At 39.8% G+C, this 19,435-nt stretch overlaps 1 protein-coding gene across 2 annotated transcripts in view; it reads left to right on the forward strand.

The window, feature by feature from the left end:
- The window catches only part of DOCK1 (dedicator of cytokinesis 1), a 313,699-nt gene that overhangs the window by 181,205 nt on the left and 113,059 nt on the right, over positions 1-19,435 (forward strand). For both annotated transcript variants that reach the window (XM_068400212.1, XM_068400213.1), the window contains exons 28-29: positions 437-538; positions 7,034-7,128. In XM_068400212.1, coding sequence (XP_068256313.1) covers positions 437-538; positions 7,034-7,128 — 197 coding nt within the window. The remainder of the gene's footprint in view (positions 1-436; positions 539-7,033; positions 7,129-19,435) is intronic.

The following is a 19,435-nucleotide window of genomic DNA, read 5'->3' on the forward strand; positions in this document are numbered from 1 at the left end:
TCATTTTGGCTGGAAAGGACCTTTAAGATCATCAAGTCGAACCGTTAACCCAGCACTGCTTAATGTAAAGATTTTTAAGAGATTTCTTCCTTGAGCAGAGTATTGACTTCCCAAATGCAAATCCTGATACCGTGTGATATTTTTAGGAGTGGTGTTTATTACCTTCCAAAGCCTTTAATGCCTCAGCAATTTTTTTATATGAAGAATATGCTGCAAAATCTTCAGTGAAGATGGTGATAAAACCATTGGAAATAGAAACTTTTCAAGATGATTTTTGTTTTCTTGACAGAATTTTGCATATTCATTAATGAATTTAAATGATAGAATTATATCCACTGTATTGGGTGGTGCTTTCTAGCAATATTATGTTTTAATAGCAAGTATTATGTTGTCCTGTCTTATATAATCGATTTGTTTGTACTTTTGTTTTTGATAGGGGAGTTTTGTTGCGTGCATGACTGCCATTTTAAGGCAAATGGAGGACTATCACTACGCTCATTTAATCAAGACTTTTGGGAAGATGAGGTCAGATGTTGTGGTAAGTTTAAGATGTTTTCTCCGTTCATAAGATAGTTTAGCTCGTGTTTGATTTTTCCTGTTGCTGTTTGTTAAATACACTTGTGAAATGTAAACAAAATGTGTTTGACATTACAGATTTAATATAAAAATAATTAATAACGTGCTATGACTTACACATTTTCTGAATTTGCAAAGGAGAAAATTAACCTTCCTGCCACACACAGGAATATAGCTTGTCTCTGGAGCGGTTCAATATTTTAAAAAGCAAGCACTGAGACAGTGGATTTAAGGCAATTAAACGAAAGCATTAGGAAATAGTAGTGCTGAGCAACTACTAAAAATCTGTTTTGTTTAAAGAGAGAAGGAAAAAAAAAAAAGCTTTCTTGAGGAAAGGAACTTTCAGTATTAAATCTTCCAGATGTTTTCCAGATTTCATTTGTTTAAATAGCTTTTGCTTACAGATCCGCTCGCTTTACATTTTATACAAAACATTTTAACCTTAAAGGTGCCCTTAGTTGTTTAATAAGCAATAATAATTGAAATTGATCTTCTCAGAGTTGTTCAATAGCCTGACTAAGCCAACAACACAACTTAATTAGAGCATAATAGAAGAGACTTTATAGCTAAGGAGATAACTCTCTAACGACCTGAAACTGTCATTGCCATATGGCAAGTGCATGCTGCAAAGGAGCTACCAAACTTGTTGGCTGAGATCCATCAATTAGTGGCTGACCTGCAGCCTCATCAGCTGTATTACATTACCCGCTCTGGTACTGGGGATTCTGTTGGGTGTTTTAGGCAGCTTTCGCCTGTGTTCTCGTCTTCATGGTGACCTTTGTTTAGGTTCTCTTCTTCCTTCCAAACCCAGCGTAACAAAACCTTGTCTTTGTGTAATTTCTTTATGTTTGGACTTTCCCCTTTTCCTTTATGTCTTTAATTTTTGTTCTTGTTACTTCTGCTTATGTTCTGCAAGATTGGAGCTCTTTGCCCCATGCCAGTTTCCAGAGAAGGCGCTAGAGCCGCTGGTGCTCAGTCTATTTGTACCTGATCTGGCATTAGTAAAGTACAAAGCTGACGATTCAGGAGTGTGAAGACAAAGTCCAACTGCAAGGATCTGCAGATGGGCATCATAACATTGATGGGCATCATTGCTTCGGGATCTCGGAGCTCTTCCATGGATAGTTCTCTTCAGTTGGTTTTCCACTAACAACAAACCAGTCCTGAGCTAAATGCAGCTAGGGGAGTGAAAATAATGTTTTTAACACACAGAAAAGACATGAGTGTTAAGGTTAATCAAGCCAAATATTTGTGTACTTTTAAAGTGGTTCAAACCATTTTGCTCTGGAAAAGGCAAACTGATTACAGGGTTTTACATGGGAAAAGGTAGAAGCAGTTTGTTCCTAAAACATGTAATGAAAAAATGCAGAGAGGAAAATATTGGTTAGGAAATCTGTGATTATTCTAATGACAATGAAAGTGTTTATTTTAATAAAGGCTCGCTTTTCGGTCTAAATTGTCTGAAACGTGGTTCTGTAGGTCAGAGCTTTCTTGGTGAAAACAAGGGAGTAATTATGTATTTGAACTTTGGCAAGTGGTCTTTTTATAATTGTTTGGTTTAAGAGTTTGATTTCTGTGCTATGCAGTGCACTGGGATACATGAAGAATTGCTTCTTTCTTTTCTCTTGACTCTGTATATTCATCCCTTTCTGCATGTTCTTGGGTTGTACAGCTGGAATTGCTCTGGACTGTTAAAACCATATTTTCTGTCAGCATATGTACTGTTTGACTGCTTGTTTTCTACTGTTATGCCACTGTGGTTTGTATTAGCAGATACACTAAGCTGAACTTGGTCAGTTGCTGTAATGCTTTTTATATCTTTAATTTAAATGTGCCTTTGTAATGTTTTAATATTGTTGTTGATTAAATGATAATATGTGTTAATGGGAAAAAAAAAACATAGTAACCTGGTAAAACATTAAATGGGTAATATATTAATGGTAGATAATGCTACCTTAAACTGACTTTAAAATATGAGTGATATAAATGAAGGTGTGGAGGTATAATGGCACTATATTGTTAATCCTGTGCTAAAAGGAAACTACAGTGCATAAACTAATTTTTCTTTTATTTTTTTAAAACACAAATAAAACCGAGTCATGATTTAGGACAAAAAGCTGAAGATACCAACCCACTCTCTGTTTAAGAGAATAACCTTACATAACCTTTTCAATGAGAACCAAGTGGGAAGTTACTGTCCTCATAAGTATTTCCTCGTAGATAAGATGTCATTGTTAATTTGAAACCCACTTCTTGTTCAGGACTTTATGTTTCACCATCAGAAATGATGGTCTGTGAGGCTCTCAGGAGCGTTGCCTCCTTTGCCATTATCGGTGCTGTGGTTCAAGTTTGCCCATTTTCCTTCTCAGGGCTTTTGCTTTCTGTCTTCAGCGGAGGGATACTACTGAACTGTACTGTGTGGCTATACTCTGTGGTGCTGTATGGTTTGGGTGGAAAAAAAAGCCCTTCTCTACTTCTTTGTTTTAACTTTTAATGCTTTTTCCATTTCATAGAATCATAGAATGGTTTGGGTTGGAAGGGGCCTTAAAGATCATCTAGTTCCAACCCCCCTGCCACGGGCAGGGACACCTTCCTCTAGACCAGGTTGCTCAAAGCCTCATCAATTTCATTTTAATCTGACAATTTTTTGAGCCAGTGCCCTTTGACTCACCCATTAGACCTTGGATCTAGAAGTGTTTTCATTCAAACCCAATGTCCTTGCGTACGGAGGTGATACCTGCATCTCCTGTTACAGGGTTTTCAGTTTAATCGCAAAGGCTTGAAGAAGCAGAGATTTAAATCTGCAACTAGATTAATTCTAACAGAAAGAGTAGGTTTTTCTTGAAAAAAATTTAACAAGAAAAAGGGAGAACTTAAGTGAAGTTGTGGTTGCTTTTTCGCCATTGCAGACCCTTAAATCTTTCTTCAGCATGTGTTCTTGCTCAACCAAAAGTTATAAGCCTTGTGTTGGAACTGCTAGAGGAAACTTTATGGCCTGTGTTATATAGGTGTCAGGTTTAGGTTATTATAATGGTCTTATTTGTCCTCAAAAATCTTAGAAAAGATGAGGTGGAATGCAATAAAACCAGTCTTGTATCTCTCTGCAGAATATATTGTTTAGGTTCATTAAAGTATTTCTGTTCAAAGAGGAATTTCTTGCTGTCAAACCTACTGTTGTCCTGAGATGAAACATCACCTGAAATCAGTGAGGTTATTTCTGGGACTAACTGATCTCTCTCCTCTTTTTACTTGGTAAAATTTATATTCAGTTGAGATGTATGTGGTATTAGTTGACAAAAAAAATATATGTTAAGGTTTTGCTCTGTGGAGCATCTCAGAAGTATTCCTCCCTAAAGTCATTCAAGACAACGTCCTGGAGCCAGTGAAGTATATAGAAAGACAAACTCCATAGGGTGTTTTAGATGACAATTTTCTGCACCTCCATTTGCTTCTCCATCTTTAATATTTTCCACTCATAGACTTTGGCTTTGAACGTGAGTACGTGCACTGGTGAGTACTGTACACCCTTTCACGACAAGCTTTGACTAACCATTGATGTGAGCACGTGATGATATGGCTTCAGCAGACCCTTTGCGGGGTGTGACTGAGAGTCACAGGGGATGCCCCGTGATGGTGGGACCCCACAGGGGCAGCCCACCCAGAGCCATCCACAGTGGTGGAGAGAGGACTTCCCAGAGACAGCCTCTGTAGTGGGACTCAGTGGAGGTTCAGCTGTTGTCCTGAAAAGCTGTAGCTGAGTGAATTTCACTTCCAACTCCTATACCTCAGGACTCGGCAAAGCTGAAAGCTTCATTAACTTGGCCTAAAGTTTTTTCATACCGAGTTCCTACATGTTTTAGCCAGTTATTTTTATTGAGCTTGAGAATTTATTGACGAGCTTCTTTGAAATCCAGGTCGTGAAAAATATCGTGATACAGGTGTATCGGGGTGTGATGCTCAGCGGTCCGGGGGAGATGGAATTGTCTAAGACTCGTCAGTCACCATCTACCCAGTTACAGGGCTGAGCTTACTCTGTTTTCTTTCTGTAATTGGATGGGAATGGTGAAGGGGTCCCATCTATTGTGAATTTTGCTTCCTTGGGATATTAAATAGGATTTGTATTTGTAGTTGGAGGGAGATCAGGAGTCGCAGCCCTTACTCCTTTAGGTTTTTGTCATTTTTTAATGTTCAGAACAATTTATTCTGCTCCTAGGGATACTGAAAATAAGTGAGCTCTACAGCAGCACAGCCAGAACTGATAGCTCCCCGTTCCACTCCCATCTTCCCCCCAAAAAAGCTGGGTTTTGCTCATAATATGAGCTTAATTCATATGAACTATTTCCTTTTCTATAAGATAAAATGGAAAAGAGAGCAATATTATGAATACATAAAATAGAGGTAAGCATCAGAAGCTTTTTATTTGATCACTAATTAGATTAGTTGTTATCCAGCATTATTTAAAGTACCAGGTTTATTAAAATGTAAATATCAGTAGATTAAAATGTAGAGCTGAATCAGCAAAGTAGGTCAAACCATACGTGGCACAACCTCCAGGGTCAGTAACAAATGTGAATCATCAACAAAGTATATGAAAACCCATCCACCGTCACAGGCAGCTTGATCAGCAAAATGCAGGGGCTCAACGGCTGAAACCGGTGACAAATAAAGTGTAAGGTAGAGTTTGCTACAAGAAATCAGGAAAGTAAACATCTGTATTCATAAAATATATGGGGGGGAGAAGCAGAGTGAGCTCAAATGTGCCCCCTTGGATAGGTGATGACCCTTCACGTGGTGCCACTTCCACTAACATTTCAATTATTGAGCTGTGAAGCAGCGTCAGTAAGAAAATCACCCTCTACCTGCAGCTGTGAAAAGCATGTGCTCAAATGGAGTACTGTGCAATGCTTGGGCAGCAAAATATGCAAGGTGATTATTAGAAATTATGTAACTCTTTCACCAAAATACATGAAAAATGAGCAATAAAGGATGCAGTTTGGTCTTTAAATGAAGACACATTTTACTGAGCTGGTGGAGTGTGCGCCTGGGATGAGCTTTGCCTTATGCAACAGTAACATCTCATTAACCACGAGCAGTTCCAAATTTTGGCTCAATCCTGTTAATGTCAAAACGTCTTTACTGATGATGTGTGGTTGGGAGTGATTTTGTCAATGTAACAGAGAAGTTTTATGAGTATTATACTCTTTTTGTTGTTGTTGTTGTTGTTGTTAAAATGTGTCTTTTGTGGCTGCTGGTGCTCTGGTGGCCCTCTTTGGTCTGGGTGTCTCCTTGGGTACCAGGAGCTGGGATGCAGAGCATCCCAAAGCAACCCTTGTGCCCTGCACAGGGCAGAGCTGAGCAGCCTGGAAATTCACGTCGCTTCGTGATCTCGATGTTGTGTCTTCGGGATCTCTGCAGCTCCCTCTTCCCTATGCGTGTGAATCTCTGAGCCAGGAAAAACATCTGAACAGAACAAGGAATCAAAAGATAAAATGTGACCAAGAGGCTGGCTCTCACACATGAAGAAATACTTACGAGAGCAATACCTTCGTATTTGTTTCTCACTGAAAAGGTTACATAAAAACCAGCCTTAGTTAAAAGTCCAGTGAATGTAACATTTTGGGGTTTTTTGGTAGACATTTGACATTTTAAAGATAGACGAGATAAATACCATTACTGAGAAGCTGTAGCAAAGGAAAAAATATTCTAACCTTGGAATAAAAGTTCATTTTTATCTCTGCGTGGAGCAGATCAAGGGCTTTTTGCATTAAGTTCTTTTTTTCCCCTTTATCTTTCTCTGAGCATTTGTACCGTGCACCACCACGCTTACCTGAGTCCAGTTTTGAGCTAGAGCATATATTTTTTTAATAAACAGATAAACTTGATTTCAGGCAAGAGGAAATTTAAGGAGAGTATTCACAAGGGACGGGAAAACTCATCGACTGACTCCAGGGAGTATTTTTAGTGTGATCATAAGTTTAAAATTAATATCTTAGAATTTTTTTTTTTTTCTCTTTCCATGTACCAATATGCTTTTATCAACTCTCCAACACACGCCAGGCATGTGTCACGACATGTATGCTGCGACACAGACTGCATGAGAAGGGGCTGTGAGACTTTGTCTGTGGTATAGAAAAGAAAATGGTTTTTTTTCAGCAGAAACTGCCTTTGGATAAGTGGCAAATCAGTGCTTGTTCCTGAGTCATCCCATGGGTTGTTTACGATGTAGGATTGCTGTTATCATTTCTGAAAAGTTTAAATAGAATTATTGTAGGATTTATGTACATCATCTATAAATATGCCTTAGTAGAATTTATGTGAGTTGTATATGAATAATGGCTTTTTTATGAAGCAGAACAGTAAGACACCTTTTGAATGTAGTCATTAATAACTGACACTATCCCTTGAATTTTTTTGATCTAGAAGAGTGATCTTTTCCAAATATTTTCTCTTCTTTTAGGATTTTCTGATGGAAACATTCATCATGTTCAAGAATCTCATTGGGAAGAATGTCTATCCCTTCGACTGGGTTATAATGAACATGATGCAGAATAAGTAAGTACAGAGGAAAAAGCACCATAGCTTTCCGAGGTGGCTGTTCCGTGTTTGATCTGAAACAACAGTGTTGCTTGGAAACAGTAAAACACAATGCGGCACTGGTGGGGTTTTTTTTTTTCCTTCTGTGATGCAAATAATAATTTAAAAATTGGCTTTGGAGATTGCAGGGGCAGTGTTCTAGTGGCCTGTTTTGGGGCTCTTGGAGTATACCACAAATAAAGTGTAGCATCATTCTGAGAACCAGAATTTTGGAACAGACTGCAGATGCAGTAGGGAGCTATACAAATCTTAAAATAATTAAATTTATTCCTTTGGGGATAAACTATATGTTTTGCATATGATCTCAAAAACTAGTTGTTATCATGTGCTGATGTGGAGTTCTGTGTTCTGGAATATTTTCAGTGGTATTAACAAGAAAGAATTGAGAGGACATTTTAAACCATCAGTCCAGTAATAAAGAGGCAGGCTGCAAATGTCCCTAATCCTCAATTTTTTTTTGCTCCATAATTGCAGCTTTGTCATTATTTAGCATTCTTTTGGGCAATATTTTATGTTTGTGACATTTATTAAGCGTTTCAAATGCTTTTATGTGTGCTGTGATGAAAGTATAAGGAAAAACCATTTTATTTACTAGTTGCCTGGAGAAAATTCTTCTGTGTTTACTGGTAGCTGCCATGGCTATAAAGTTGTCAGTGTTTACTTATGTAAAATCCTGAACCACAGTTCCTACTCTGGTTATAAAAATGCACCGTAACTTTAATCTTGGCTTCCGAAGTCTCTTTAACCGCCTAATAAAATCCATTCTTAATAAATACGAGGTAGGAGATTCAGCCATCTTTTGAGTTATACTCGCGGGTTATGGGTGCACACTTCTGCATGGCTGCAGCTTGCAGAGCACCTGCTGCTGTGAACGAAGAGCCCTTTGAGATTAGCTGATGAGGAAGATCTAAAGCCCATTGGGTTTCTTTTTTTTTTTCTTTTTAATTTTGAAAGTGGTTTTGGTTCAAGAACTCCATCTGTCTCGAGAGTCGTGTTGCAGGTGCTTTGGAAACCCTCACAGCCTGTGTTACCTGGCAGCCTCTCGAACAGAACACCTCGGTGCTTTGCAGAATTTCTTAAGAGATTGAAATATGATTGGGAACGTCTGTGTTTGGACACTGTTAGTGCCAGTTAACCAGTCACACGGCAGTTACGGTGGTGTAACCAATAGCACAGTAACTCTTTCCCCACATGTAAAGAGGATGGGTATTCCTTATATTACCTTCACGAGATTGCCAAGTGACCTCTCAGTGTTCATTTGGGTGGAGATTTGACCTCAGTTTTCTTTTTTGACTGTGGAATTACGGTCATAGAAATGTAAGAGTAAAAGTGCAGAAAAAGCCTTTCCTTCCCCACCATCTTTATTTTAAAGCACAAAGGGATACTTATCAGGCAGTTCCTCACTCTGAAAATCTGGAGTGGTACAAAGTGTGATGCAGAGGTCTGCAGTTAGGGTAGGGGCTTTGATTTTCTGATCCTTAAAAATAGTCCTGTCTCTTGCCTGTGCTGAACATTAAGTCCTGAAGAAGCAGAAATGAGATGTGTTGGTATTAGCTTTGATTCTTACTGAATAACCTCAGTACCCATAGAATATTTGAGCAGTATTTAAAGTTAAAAACATTTTTCAAGTTTTTCTGGTGTTGATGAATATGTGCAGAAGTGCTAAAGGGGGTTGTTTATCTCTAATTTACAAGTTGATTTTCATTACACCAGCTTATTTGTAAATGCTTCTGAATTGATTTGAGTGCTTTTCATTTTTCGTGTTGAAGCTAATGTGGTTTCCAAAACCAGAAAGCTGCATTGTAAGATACCTTTTGTGTCCATCTGGTCCATTTATTTTCATCCTTATAAACTTTTATTGAAGAAAACTAGGAAAGATTTAAGAACAAATTCTGTCTTTTAAAGCTACAACATCCTCTCAATAGAAATAACTGAGAACTTGCCATTTTGTTTCTGCAGATCGAGCATTTCTGTGCCATAAACCAAATTAAGTGAGCTAATTTTTAACTATATCTGGAATGTTTGTGAGTTCATTTGTTTCTCTGTATGAAATATATCTGGTAGTGTGAAACAAAGGAAAAAAAAATACCTAGCTGGAAGTTAGACCTCTAAGCTCCCTCTGTGTGCAGCGGAGAGACTAGTCCTTGGGGAGGTCTCTCTCCACCTTCATGGCAGAGACAGCCCAGGCAGCTCCTCTCCATGGGATGCTTTGCTTCAAGATAATTAACAGTGGATTAAAATATTCTGGCTGAGATGGAGTTGTCGCTGCAGGGGAAAGAGGGGAAATGGAGAAATGCGTGTGAACGACTGTATTACAGGGAATATTTGCAAATACAAGTTTAGTTAAAATTTAATACTACGCTTCTTTCAACCTTACGAGTAGGATTCCTATATACATAAATACACACACACTCAATAGAATCATAGAATCATTTTCGTTGGAAAGGACCATTAAGATCATCAAGTCCAACCATTAACCCAGCACTGCCAAGCTCACCACTGAACCATGTCCCTAAGCACCACGTCTCCATGTCTCTTAAATACCTCCAGGGGTGGTGGCTCATTGATAGTCACAAATTACTCTCATTCTGTATACTTTGTACACTTGTTTTTGGTACAGTGCATCAAAACTTCAGGGTACTCTCTCTCTCCCATCCCCACAGTATGCTGTGCCATGCACAGGGTTACTTCCCATGCTCAGCGTGCCTTTGTTTCAATAACACAGATAGTTACGCTGCGTTACCACCTGAAATGAACACAAAAATCTTCATATCTAATGAGATAATTGTTACTTTTTTTGTTCTTAGATGTGCCACTTAATAGTCTATTTACTGACTTCTCTAATTTAATTAAAAACAGAGTCTATTGTTTTAGCAAAGCAATTTGTTAATTAAGATTCCAAGGTTTTGAATGTCACCTGCTTCATGTAGTCCTTTGGTTGGCCACCAGTATGTTCAAGGTGGCACTGGTTGCTGGCTGCTGCTCAGACGTGGCAAGGCACAGCGGTCGCAGCGTAGCTGTGCAACGTAAGTTGTCGGAGAGGGTAACACAAAATTCAAACTGATGCTACGGCTTTTCATTTCACTGTCAAATTTCGGTCTAAATCAGCTGCTGTTTTACAGTAAACAACAATATCCAAGCAGCAGAGACTGAAAAAACCATTGATGACAGGATGACAGAGATGAATAATAGACCATAGCGCGTTACGACTGAAACAGCTGCTTCTAGGAGAAAAACAAGAGCTTGTGTTTAAACCAAAAAGCTGAATGCCTGAAAGACCAGTACCTGCCAGCACAGTACTTTTAGGGGCGGTTGATTGAAAAGAATATCCAAATAGTCCTTAATAATTAAGTCTACGTGAATATATTGTCTTGAAATGGCCATTGCTTTTGGGTAAATCTGAAGAAGGGAGAAGACAGAGGGGCAGAAAGAGGGGAAATGGTCTTCAGATAGATGAAATTTTGCAGCAGAGCAGATGGGAATAGCCTTTGCCTAGTGACATTGAGTTGTGTAAGAAGCATCAGTCATAAACTGTGGCAAGAAGCATTCAAGTTCAAGGCTGGTGGAAACAGTCTAGGAGTGAGCGCGGCGGTGGATTGCTCGGGGCGTTGTGCAGTCCCCGGCAGCAGAGGTATTTAGAAACAGATTGACAAGCATCTGTTAATTATAATCCAGGGAAAAGGGGAATAGACTAAACAATCTCTAGAGAGTTGTGTTGAGCCCTGTCACTCTGTATTGTATGGTGGATGCTGGGCTGGGACTTGGAGGTGAACTTCATATCATAGCGTGTCTGTAGGATCTGCATCATCAGTGTGGTGAAGGGTGGCCCAGTGCTTTGCTAGGGACCCGCTGCCGTGCTCGGCCACCCAGGGCTCCGGGCAGGGAATCTGCTGCCTTCTGCTGTTTCACCGCCTGCCTGCGCGGTGCTTCAGCGGGTGTTGGTCACTCAGTGCTGGTTCTCCATGTTGGGCTACGTTAGGATTATGTCTAGTTCGAATTTATGTAGTGTTTCACCTGTTGAGTTTTCTTTTTCAACTGGGCCCCCCAGTTCAAGAAAGATAAGGAATTACTGGAGAGAGTCCAGCGAAGGGCTACAGAGATGATCAGAGGACTGGAGCGTCTCTCTTATGAGGAGACTCTGAGGGAGCTGGGTCTCTTCAGCCTGGAGAAGACTGAGGGGGGATCTTATCAATGCTTACAAATACCTTAGGGGTGGGTGTCAAGAGGAGGGGACCAGACTCTTCTCAGTGGTGCCCCGTGACAGGACAAGGGCAATGGGCACAAGCTGAAATATGGGAAGTTCCATCTGAATATGAGGAGGAACTTCTTTACTTAGAGGGTGACAGAGCCCTGGCACAGGCTGCCCAGGGAGGGTGGGGAGTCTCCTTCTCTGGAGATATTCAAACCCGCCTGGACACGACCCTGTGCAACATGCTCTGGGTGACCCTGCTTTGTCAGGGGGTTGGACTAGATGATCTCCAGAGGTGCCTTCCAACCCCAACCAGACTGTGATTCCGTGAATTTTTAAGCCTGGTAAACTCCTGGCAAGTGGTTACTAAATATATTCGTGATCACGGTGCCTACAAATGTACGGGTGAGCTAAGACAACTTTAAAAGAAAATGCTACTTGTGGTTTTAAATATTGCTGTTGGAAATTGTTAATAATTCTGTTTAAGATACTTGGGCACCTTTAAATTACATCTGTTGTAAGGTTTATATGTGTTCAAATTTTCAGGAAGTTATTCCTGTTAAGGTAAAGGCATAATATCACTGGATTAAAAGGAAGTGTTTTTATCAGCTGTGTTGGCAGCTACTGTGACAGCCGCTTTGTAGCAATCCACCACATGCTTGATAATGAAATTTAGTCCTGATCTTCAGCCACCGTGGTATTTCTGTCACCCAGGTCTCTGTGATAAACTCCAGTATTTAATACTTGCACGGAGTCAGGAGGTTTTGCTGTGTTTCAGGATAGGGACGGGGAGCGCTTCGGAGGCAGATTCTTCATTCCAGGCATCCCCTGCAGGAAAACACACTCGAGGAGTTTTAACTGTAAAAGTCGTTTAAAAAATAAGGCAGGGATTTTGTGTTGCTTACATTTTCCCCTTCTAAATCGTGTTTAGAAATGGTTCAGAAATGTTTTAGAAATTGTTTTTAACTTTTGTCATAAGCTGACAAGCTAAACTTAGGTTCCTCTTCAACACATAACTCAGAACATGAAAACAATTCCTCTCTACGCTTCTGCAAATGAAAATGATTTAGTCTTTGGTCTTACTTTTGGCATTTGAGACAATCAGTTCCTTTGGTAGACCTTATGATATATTAATTTGTAGCTACTACTTTCATCTGCAGCCGTTCCAGTGGAAACTGAGTTGCCTATGAAAAATGAATTTGATGTTTTCTATTCTATTTTGTGTCTAATATCCACATTTACATAAAATACCTGCTTGTTTTGCCATTTGAAGTTGGAGAAGAAGGGATGGGGTGCTTCTCAGTGAGAATGAGGTTTCTTGTGCCTACATATTTTTTTGCTGCGGAGGGAATCTGGTGGGTGATACCTGCTCCCCCCTGGTGCTGCATTGGCTTTGCAGGTGAGTGGAGGTGTGTTGCCTCCTGAAAACCCAATCCAGAGTCTTAATGAATTTTCTGTGTGAAAAACAATAAAAATCTCACAAAGAGGAGGAAGAAGGATCAGGGAGATATGTCTGGTAAACATATACCTTTTCAGTGTAGCTGGAGTGTTTATTTTTGGAGCTTCCAGGGAAATGTAGGCTGTTCTGCTCCGTGGTTGTCATAGCAGTACCTGTCAGATCTATAGTGCGCTTTCAGAATTAACTCCAGCTATGTCTGTGACTATCCATCAATAGTGCGCAGACGCTGACATGGTTATGAACTGAGCGAGTTTTGCGTAACTGGGAACCTTAAAATGTAGTACAAGCTTCCGTTGCCTGAGAGTTATGCTTACTGACAAGTAACCCAAAGCCACAGTAAAATTATATTTTAGATTACTGAAATTTTGCTTAATTGCCATAATCTGCTAAGCTTTATACGGGCATATAGAAAAAAAACCCACTTATGTTTTTTAATAAATGTCTGAAAATAGGCTCTTTGTACTTACATAATTGACCAGTCAAGTTGCATCTGTCAAATTAGGTGCAAGTGCAAAAGCCTTTATTTAAAATCCCTCCCCAGCTGCTGAGGGATGGAGGTGTGGTTTTCACAACAGGGGAAAATAGTCTGGAAGGAGGACAAAGATTCCGTGTAGAAAACTAGAAGGTGCCGGGACACAAGACAGTTTTTCAGACTATCAAGTAATATCAAACATACGGGGTGGGGAAGCACAAAAAAACTTTGCAATCATGGCTTCATTTTCCAAAACCCCTGCGTAGATATGGTGTTGAAGCTGGCATTAGTACCATGTTCAAAGAGGTTATTAGTAGACGTGACTTGAAAGCTTGCACTTGTAACTGGGGCACTGATCATTGCAATATTTACTCCATATGTGTAGTTATGGAATGTGGTAACTGTTTTACATTTGCAAATAGGATATTGTGATGAAGGAAGTTTTTAAAGTGCAATTATAGTTTAGGAGGAAAAGGGATGCTATGAGTCTGAACATAGGAAAAGCTTTGATTAGAAGGAATTGGTGCTGCTTTTCCTATTAATACATTGCCTATAGGGGTCTGTGCTTACTTATTTAGGAAGCTAAAAAGCCCAGACATGAAACTTGAACAATGAAATAATTTTATTTAGGGATGGTATGAAACAAGACTTCAAATGGGAGCAATTTTGTTTTTCTTTAGTGCCAAATATTGCTCTGTGTAGAAAAACCTCCCACTATTTACCACGTGTAGACTGAGCATAAACATTTTCAAAGCATGTAACTTTCTTAGGAGCCAGTTTTCCAAATTAACTCATGTGCCCCAGAAGTTTGGTCTTCATCTGTAAATAAAAGAGATGAATGCACGTTGATAAATTATATAAAGATACAGTTTCTGTACATGGAGGCAATTTTTTTTTGCTGTCCATAAAACCTGGTTGCATAATGTACTGACCTTTTCAGTAAAGACCTTGCAAGATTTTTGGTTTAGTATTGTACCTGTCAAATTAACTGGACCTGGGAGTAAAATGAATGTACTTGGCTATGTTTAAAATAACACAGGGGTTTTTTTCTTATTCAAAAGGCTGAGATTCCTTGAAGGAATATGCTTCAGCGGGTGCTTTTTTTCCGTTGATGATTTCCGTAGCAGGAGGAAAGGCAGCATCCCCCGTAGCAGGTTATTTTATCCAAGCCTTTAGGAGTTAGAAATGTCGTGCCTGGCACAGGTGGTGTATTGATAACAGTACTGTCGTGAGAATTGAAAGCTTCACCAGGGGAGGTTCAGGTTGGACATTAGGAAGCATTTCTTCTCAGCAAGGGTCATTAGCCATTGGAACAGGCTGCCCAGGCAGGTGGTGGAGTCACCATCTCTGGATGTGTTTAAGAAAAGTCTGGACATGGCACTTAGTGCCATGGTCTAGTTGCCATGGTGGTGTCAGGGCAATGGTTGGACTCGATGATCCCAGAGGGCTCTTCCAACCTGATGGATTCTGTGATTCTGTGGGTTTGGCAGTCCACTGGATTTAATGGATCTGTTTTTCTCCTTTATTTCTCTAATCTGTGATCACTTATGCTAGAGGAGTTGAGTAGCAGCCTTTGCACCGGTGAAGCTGCCAATGTTGAGGATGTATGGGTGAGATGTTGTGGCCCCTTTCAAGCCCCCCAAAAAACATCTGCTGCTTCTCTGAGTACTCCTTCCGTCTATTTGTATCATGATTAATCTCTTCTGGGGTCAAGAAGTGGAATAATGATTGCCAGTTCTAAAATAGTTACCATTTTGATTGTTATTATATAGTCTAAATTATGGGTTTCATGTGTTCGGAGACATGTGTTTGATTTTTGGTGAAGACATCCTGCAGCGAGGAAGGTGGGCTTGGGCTGGGTGACTGTGTCAAGCATCTACTTTTTTGGTCTTTTTTTGTTATACTTCCCTTGACAAGACCCATTTTTCCGTCCCTAAATCGTGGATGGGATTTGCTCTCCTCCTGGGAATGTAGATCCCTGTACCACGCCATCTCTATAAAATCAGGTGAAGGCTGTTGCAGGTGCATTTCACCCCAAAGCACAACGGAGATGGTGCATTCAATTTTGCTGGGAAAAGAATCATCCTTACTCAGTACTTGATTGAAAAATATCACCGTGGAGCATTAGACTAACGGGCACATGTTCATTGCTCAGTAGGTAACGTCTTAAAATATTTCCGATATATTCCGTGACACTTCAGCATTTTATTTGCTACAAGCAAATTACAATTACTTTAAAGACAAGTAGTGCGTGTTAGGGAACATCTCTTCCTGAGCTACAAAGAAACACATAGGGATAAAATGATCCCAACTGCTGGTGTTCCTGAGTTCAAAGTTTTATATATGAAGGGGAAAAATAGTAAAGTAAGATTTTTTTAGAGATTTTTTCTTCTTTTCTTCTGTTACAAGGCCTTGCTATTTTTGCTCCTTGCGAAGTTGTAAGTAGCAAGGTAGTCCTAAGGTTTGGACCTGGCAATGTTCCTGTTCATTAACTGGTTGCCCTCCTTTGGGTGGTGGCAGGTTTAATCCCTTCAAGACATTTTGAATGCTACATGTATCTTACAAAGCTTGAGAACTGTAAAGAGATGTGTATATTTAGAAGAATACTTCGTCCAGCCAACTTCCATGTTACTGCTGTGGTTTTTACATACCGGGTATTTTATGGAGCTTCATTGGCAGGGGTAGCTACTACACCAGGAGTTTGCCCTGCTGGTCATCTTCCTTGATGTATTTTACCAACTCTTAAATATTTATTCTGCAAACAGGTAATGAGCAATTGTGAGGCACCTCACAGTCTATCGTTTTCAGAAGCGGCTCAGAAATGTGATACTTTAAAAGAAAAATAGGGCATAGGAGCTCTGTGCAACTGAGCGAAAGGAGCAGCTTGGCTCGATGCTTACAATAAACAAAAGCAAGGGAACATTGCAAAGAGCTTGTTCTTCCTCAGTTTCTGGAATCATCATCCCCAGTATGCTGTGGGTGTCTGGTTTCTTTAGTTTTTAACAAGGTACTAATAAAGCCAACTAATTATTTTGGATGCGTGCACTTCTTTCCCCAGCTTGCGTATATACGGTGTTAAGAGCTCCTGGGTTTAATATATTGTTTTGAAAGAAAGCTACAAGAGGTTATTAGACTGTGTGTCACGATAATTCTCTGGTAAGAGTCTAATTGAGGTCTGAAGAAGCGTTGCCAAATTAGTTTCAAATGGAAAAGAATGATTTGGATATAATTTTCCCTCGTAGAATCTAAACCTGGGTTGACATTAAAATACTTTGTGATCATTGTACTCATGAGCATATTACACCAAACAATATATTTATCAGTTTGATTTTTCTGCATTTTTTTCGTTATCAAATGGTTCAGTTCAAGAAGAATTCAATATATTCCACACTGAATAGTGGGCAATAATATTTTGTTAGATATTTTTGTTTGTTTGGTTTGTGCTTTAATTGTTTCAGGAGTAACAGAAACCCTTAGCAGATTGCATTTAATTCCAACAGATTCTTTAGTGGAAGAGTTCCTTTAATTTAAAATTTCTTATTCTAAATTCTCTAATTATAACTGAAAAAACGCAACTGTAATTTTAAATTTTAAACTGTATTTTATAATTCTGAATGTTCTTTTTTGCGCTCTGCACTCACTCAAAAGACCCTGGTGTGCAGATATTCAAAGTTTAGCTCTATATAAGGTTGAGGGAAGGTCAGATCACGAACATTTGAATGCACAGTCTTGTACCACTGTGGGTGTTTGGGATGGATATTTGCTTTCTCATTTCGTGAAGCCTTCGTGACCACGTGCCTTACAGCTTTATTCTGCTTTGCTTGGCTCCTCGTGCTCAGTCCTGGTGCCAGATCAGTCTCTCTCCCTGCAGCACCAAATTTTGTGGGACCGCCCAGAGGAGTGATTGCTCTCTAGGTTCCCACAGGAAAAATTAAGTATCAGTCGGAAACGTGACAAAAACCACAACTGAGAGAATGATAACGGTGTCCTTTGGTGGTGGGAGTCCACAAGAATTCTGTGGGAATACTTGTTTCTTATAAAAGCAGCAGCATGCAGTAGGTAATTAAATGAAGCTGAAGGTGTTAAATCAAAAAGCATGTTAGCAGGACTCCATTTTTACTAACAGTAAAAGCTGGTGTCAGGTGATATCTATTTTTGACACGGAAAGTGTAGCAATTTTCACTTAAAATTGTTATTTTCCTGTGTCAGCTTCATTTAAGTTAATATTCTTGCACATTTAAAAATACCTAGTGAGTGAAGTATGTGCTGCTTTTTCACACTTGAGTTTTATTAATCTTTTCCAATATTTAAAAAAAAACAGTATTTCAGTCTTTAGAAGTAACAAAAAAATGCTTATTTGTATACTATAAATGGAAGTTCAGGCTTAAATGCTTCTCTTGGCCATTACTCTGTAATGAAGATTTCTGTAGTTTGCTTTGAAACTGGATTGTAAATTCTATGGCTTTGACCAGGGGAGGCTTTGACCAAGCTTCACCAGGGGAGGTTCAGGTTGGACATTAGGAAGAATTTCTTCTCAGAAAGGGTCATTAGCCGTTGGAAGGGGCTGCCCAGGGAGGTGGTGGAGTCCCCATCTCTGGAGGGGTTTAAGAAAAGCCTGGACATGGCACTTAGTGCCCTGGTCTAGTTGCCGTGGTGGTGTCAGGGCAATGGTTGGACTCGATGATCCCAGAGGGCTCTTCCAACCTGATTGACTGACTGATTGACCATCAATTAGTGACTTTGTTATTTTCAGCACTTAGAGGTGGGAGAGAAAATGGCCTTTTGGCTTATCAATCGTATTTCAGAAAGCGTTTTATTTACTTTTCCAGTAAAATCAATTGCTCTGCACTGTAATTCTCCTATTTTCTGTAAATAATTTTTTCTTTAAATAGTAATTAAAAAAAGTATCAAAACTACAGAAATTCATGCCCCTTTCCTTCTTCCAAACAAAGAAGGAAAATCCCGAGCCTGTTGAATTTCATGTAAGTGGGAGTTTTTCTCTTTGTTCCTGCTGAGATAGGAATTTCTTCTGGGAGAAGGTTATAATAGTACAAAGGAAAATAGAGTTGAGTACGTGGTCCTCTCCTTGTGTATCAACAAACATTGCAGGTGATACTGTAGTGTGTTGCTTCCTGTTGATTTACTTTCTGTAGTCAAATCAGTATCAGTTACATTCCCAGGTTATTCTTTCCAGCTGCCTTCCATCAGTCACCTTTTTGTGATACAGTAATAAAAAATACTGGGAAACAGAAGGAGCTCCATTACCAATCTCAAGAGCTATCACTCAAGAAATGCAAGAAAAAAATTTCTTAATGGTGGTATGAGAAGTCAGGAGGCTTTAAACCTGAGGGATGAGAGAGACAAAAAAGTCTGCAGGCTTTTGAAGAGGTTTATACTTCATGTATTGAACCAATGAGGCTGGCTGTGTAGGTCCAGGTGTAAAGAATACATCAGGTTATAAGACTTTGAGAATTACTAAAGGTTATTCATGATTTTTTCCTTTTTTTTTTTGCCTGGGACGTGACTTTTAGGACTGACACAGCATGCAGAGCTGTATCCTTTTACGCTCTGCCCTTTCAAAAATCTCATATGATTTATTTTGCCAGGATTTGGTGAAAAATGACAACTGGATAGCGTGTAGAAAAATCTTACACGGTGTTCTGGGCTGAGTTGGTTTTTCTTTTGGAAGTACCAGTTCCAGTTTAAGTGTGGTGAGCTGAAAAAGCTTTCCCTGAAGGGGAAGGAGTGATGTTTTGAGCCACTTTCCTTTGGCCCAGACAAGCCCATGGACAAGGAAAGGTGAAACCGTGGTGTCAGGAGAGTCTTACATTGCATTTAGCCGAACTCTACCATCTCTTGTATTGCTTGCGGGCTGTTGTGTTTCAGAAGACAGCGTGTCAGAGCAGACCAGCCCTCGTGACTCCAAGTCTCGTGCCAAAACCTTCATCTCCCATTTTCTTGCCTTGTAGAGCCAAAAGAGTTGCTTTGTAGGTGAGAAGTGTCCAGAAGTGCCTGTCGGTATCCAGGCTGGGCCCACGCTGTGCTGCTGCTGGCACTGGGGTAGCTCCAGCCTCCCAACACATTTCACACCGCTTCAGTTGTATTTCCTTCTCCTGCCAATATTAGCCCATTTCAAGGAGAATGG

This window comes from Nyctibius grandis, chromosome 4, assembly GCF_013368605.1.
Source record: "Nyctibius grandis isolate bNycGra1 chromosome 4, bNycGra1.pri, whole genome shotgun sequence".
NCBI classification, from domain to species: domain Eukaryota; kingdom Metazoa; phylum Chordata; class Aves; order Nyctibiiformes; family Nyctibiidae; genus Nyctibius; species Nyctibius grandis.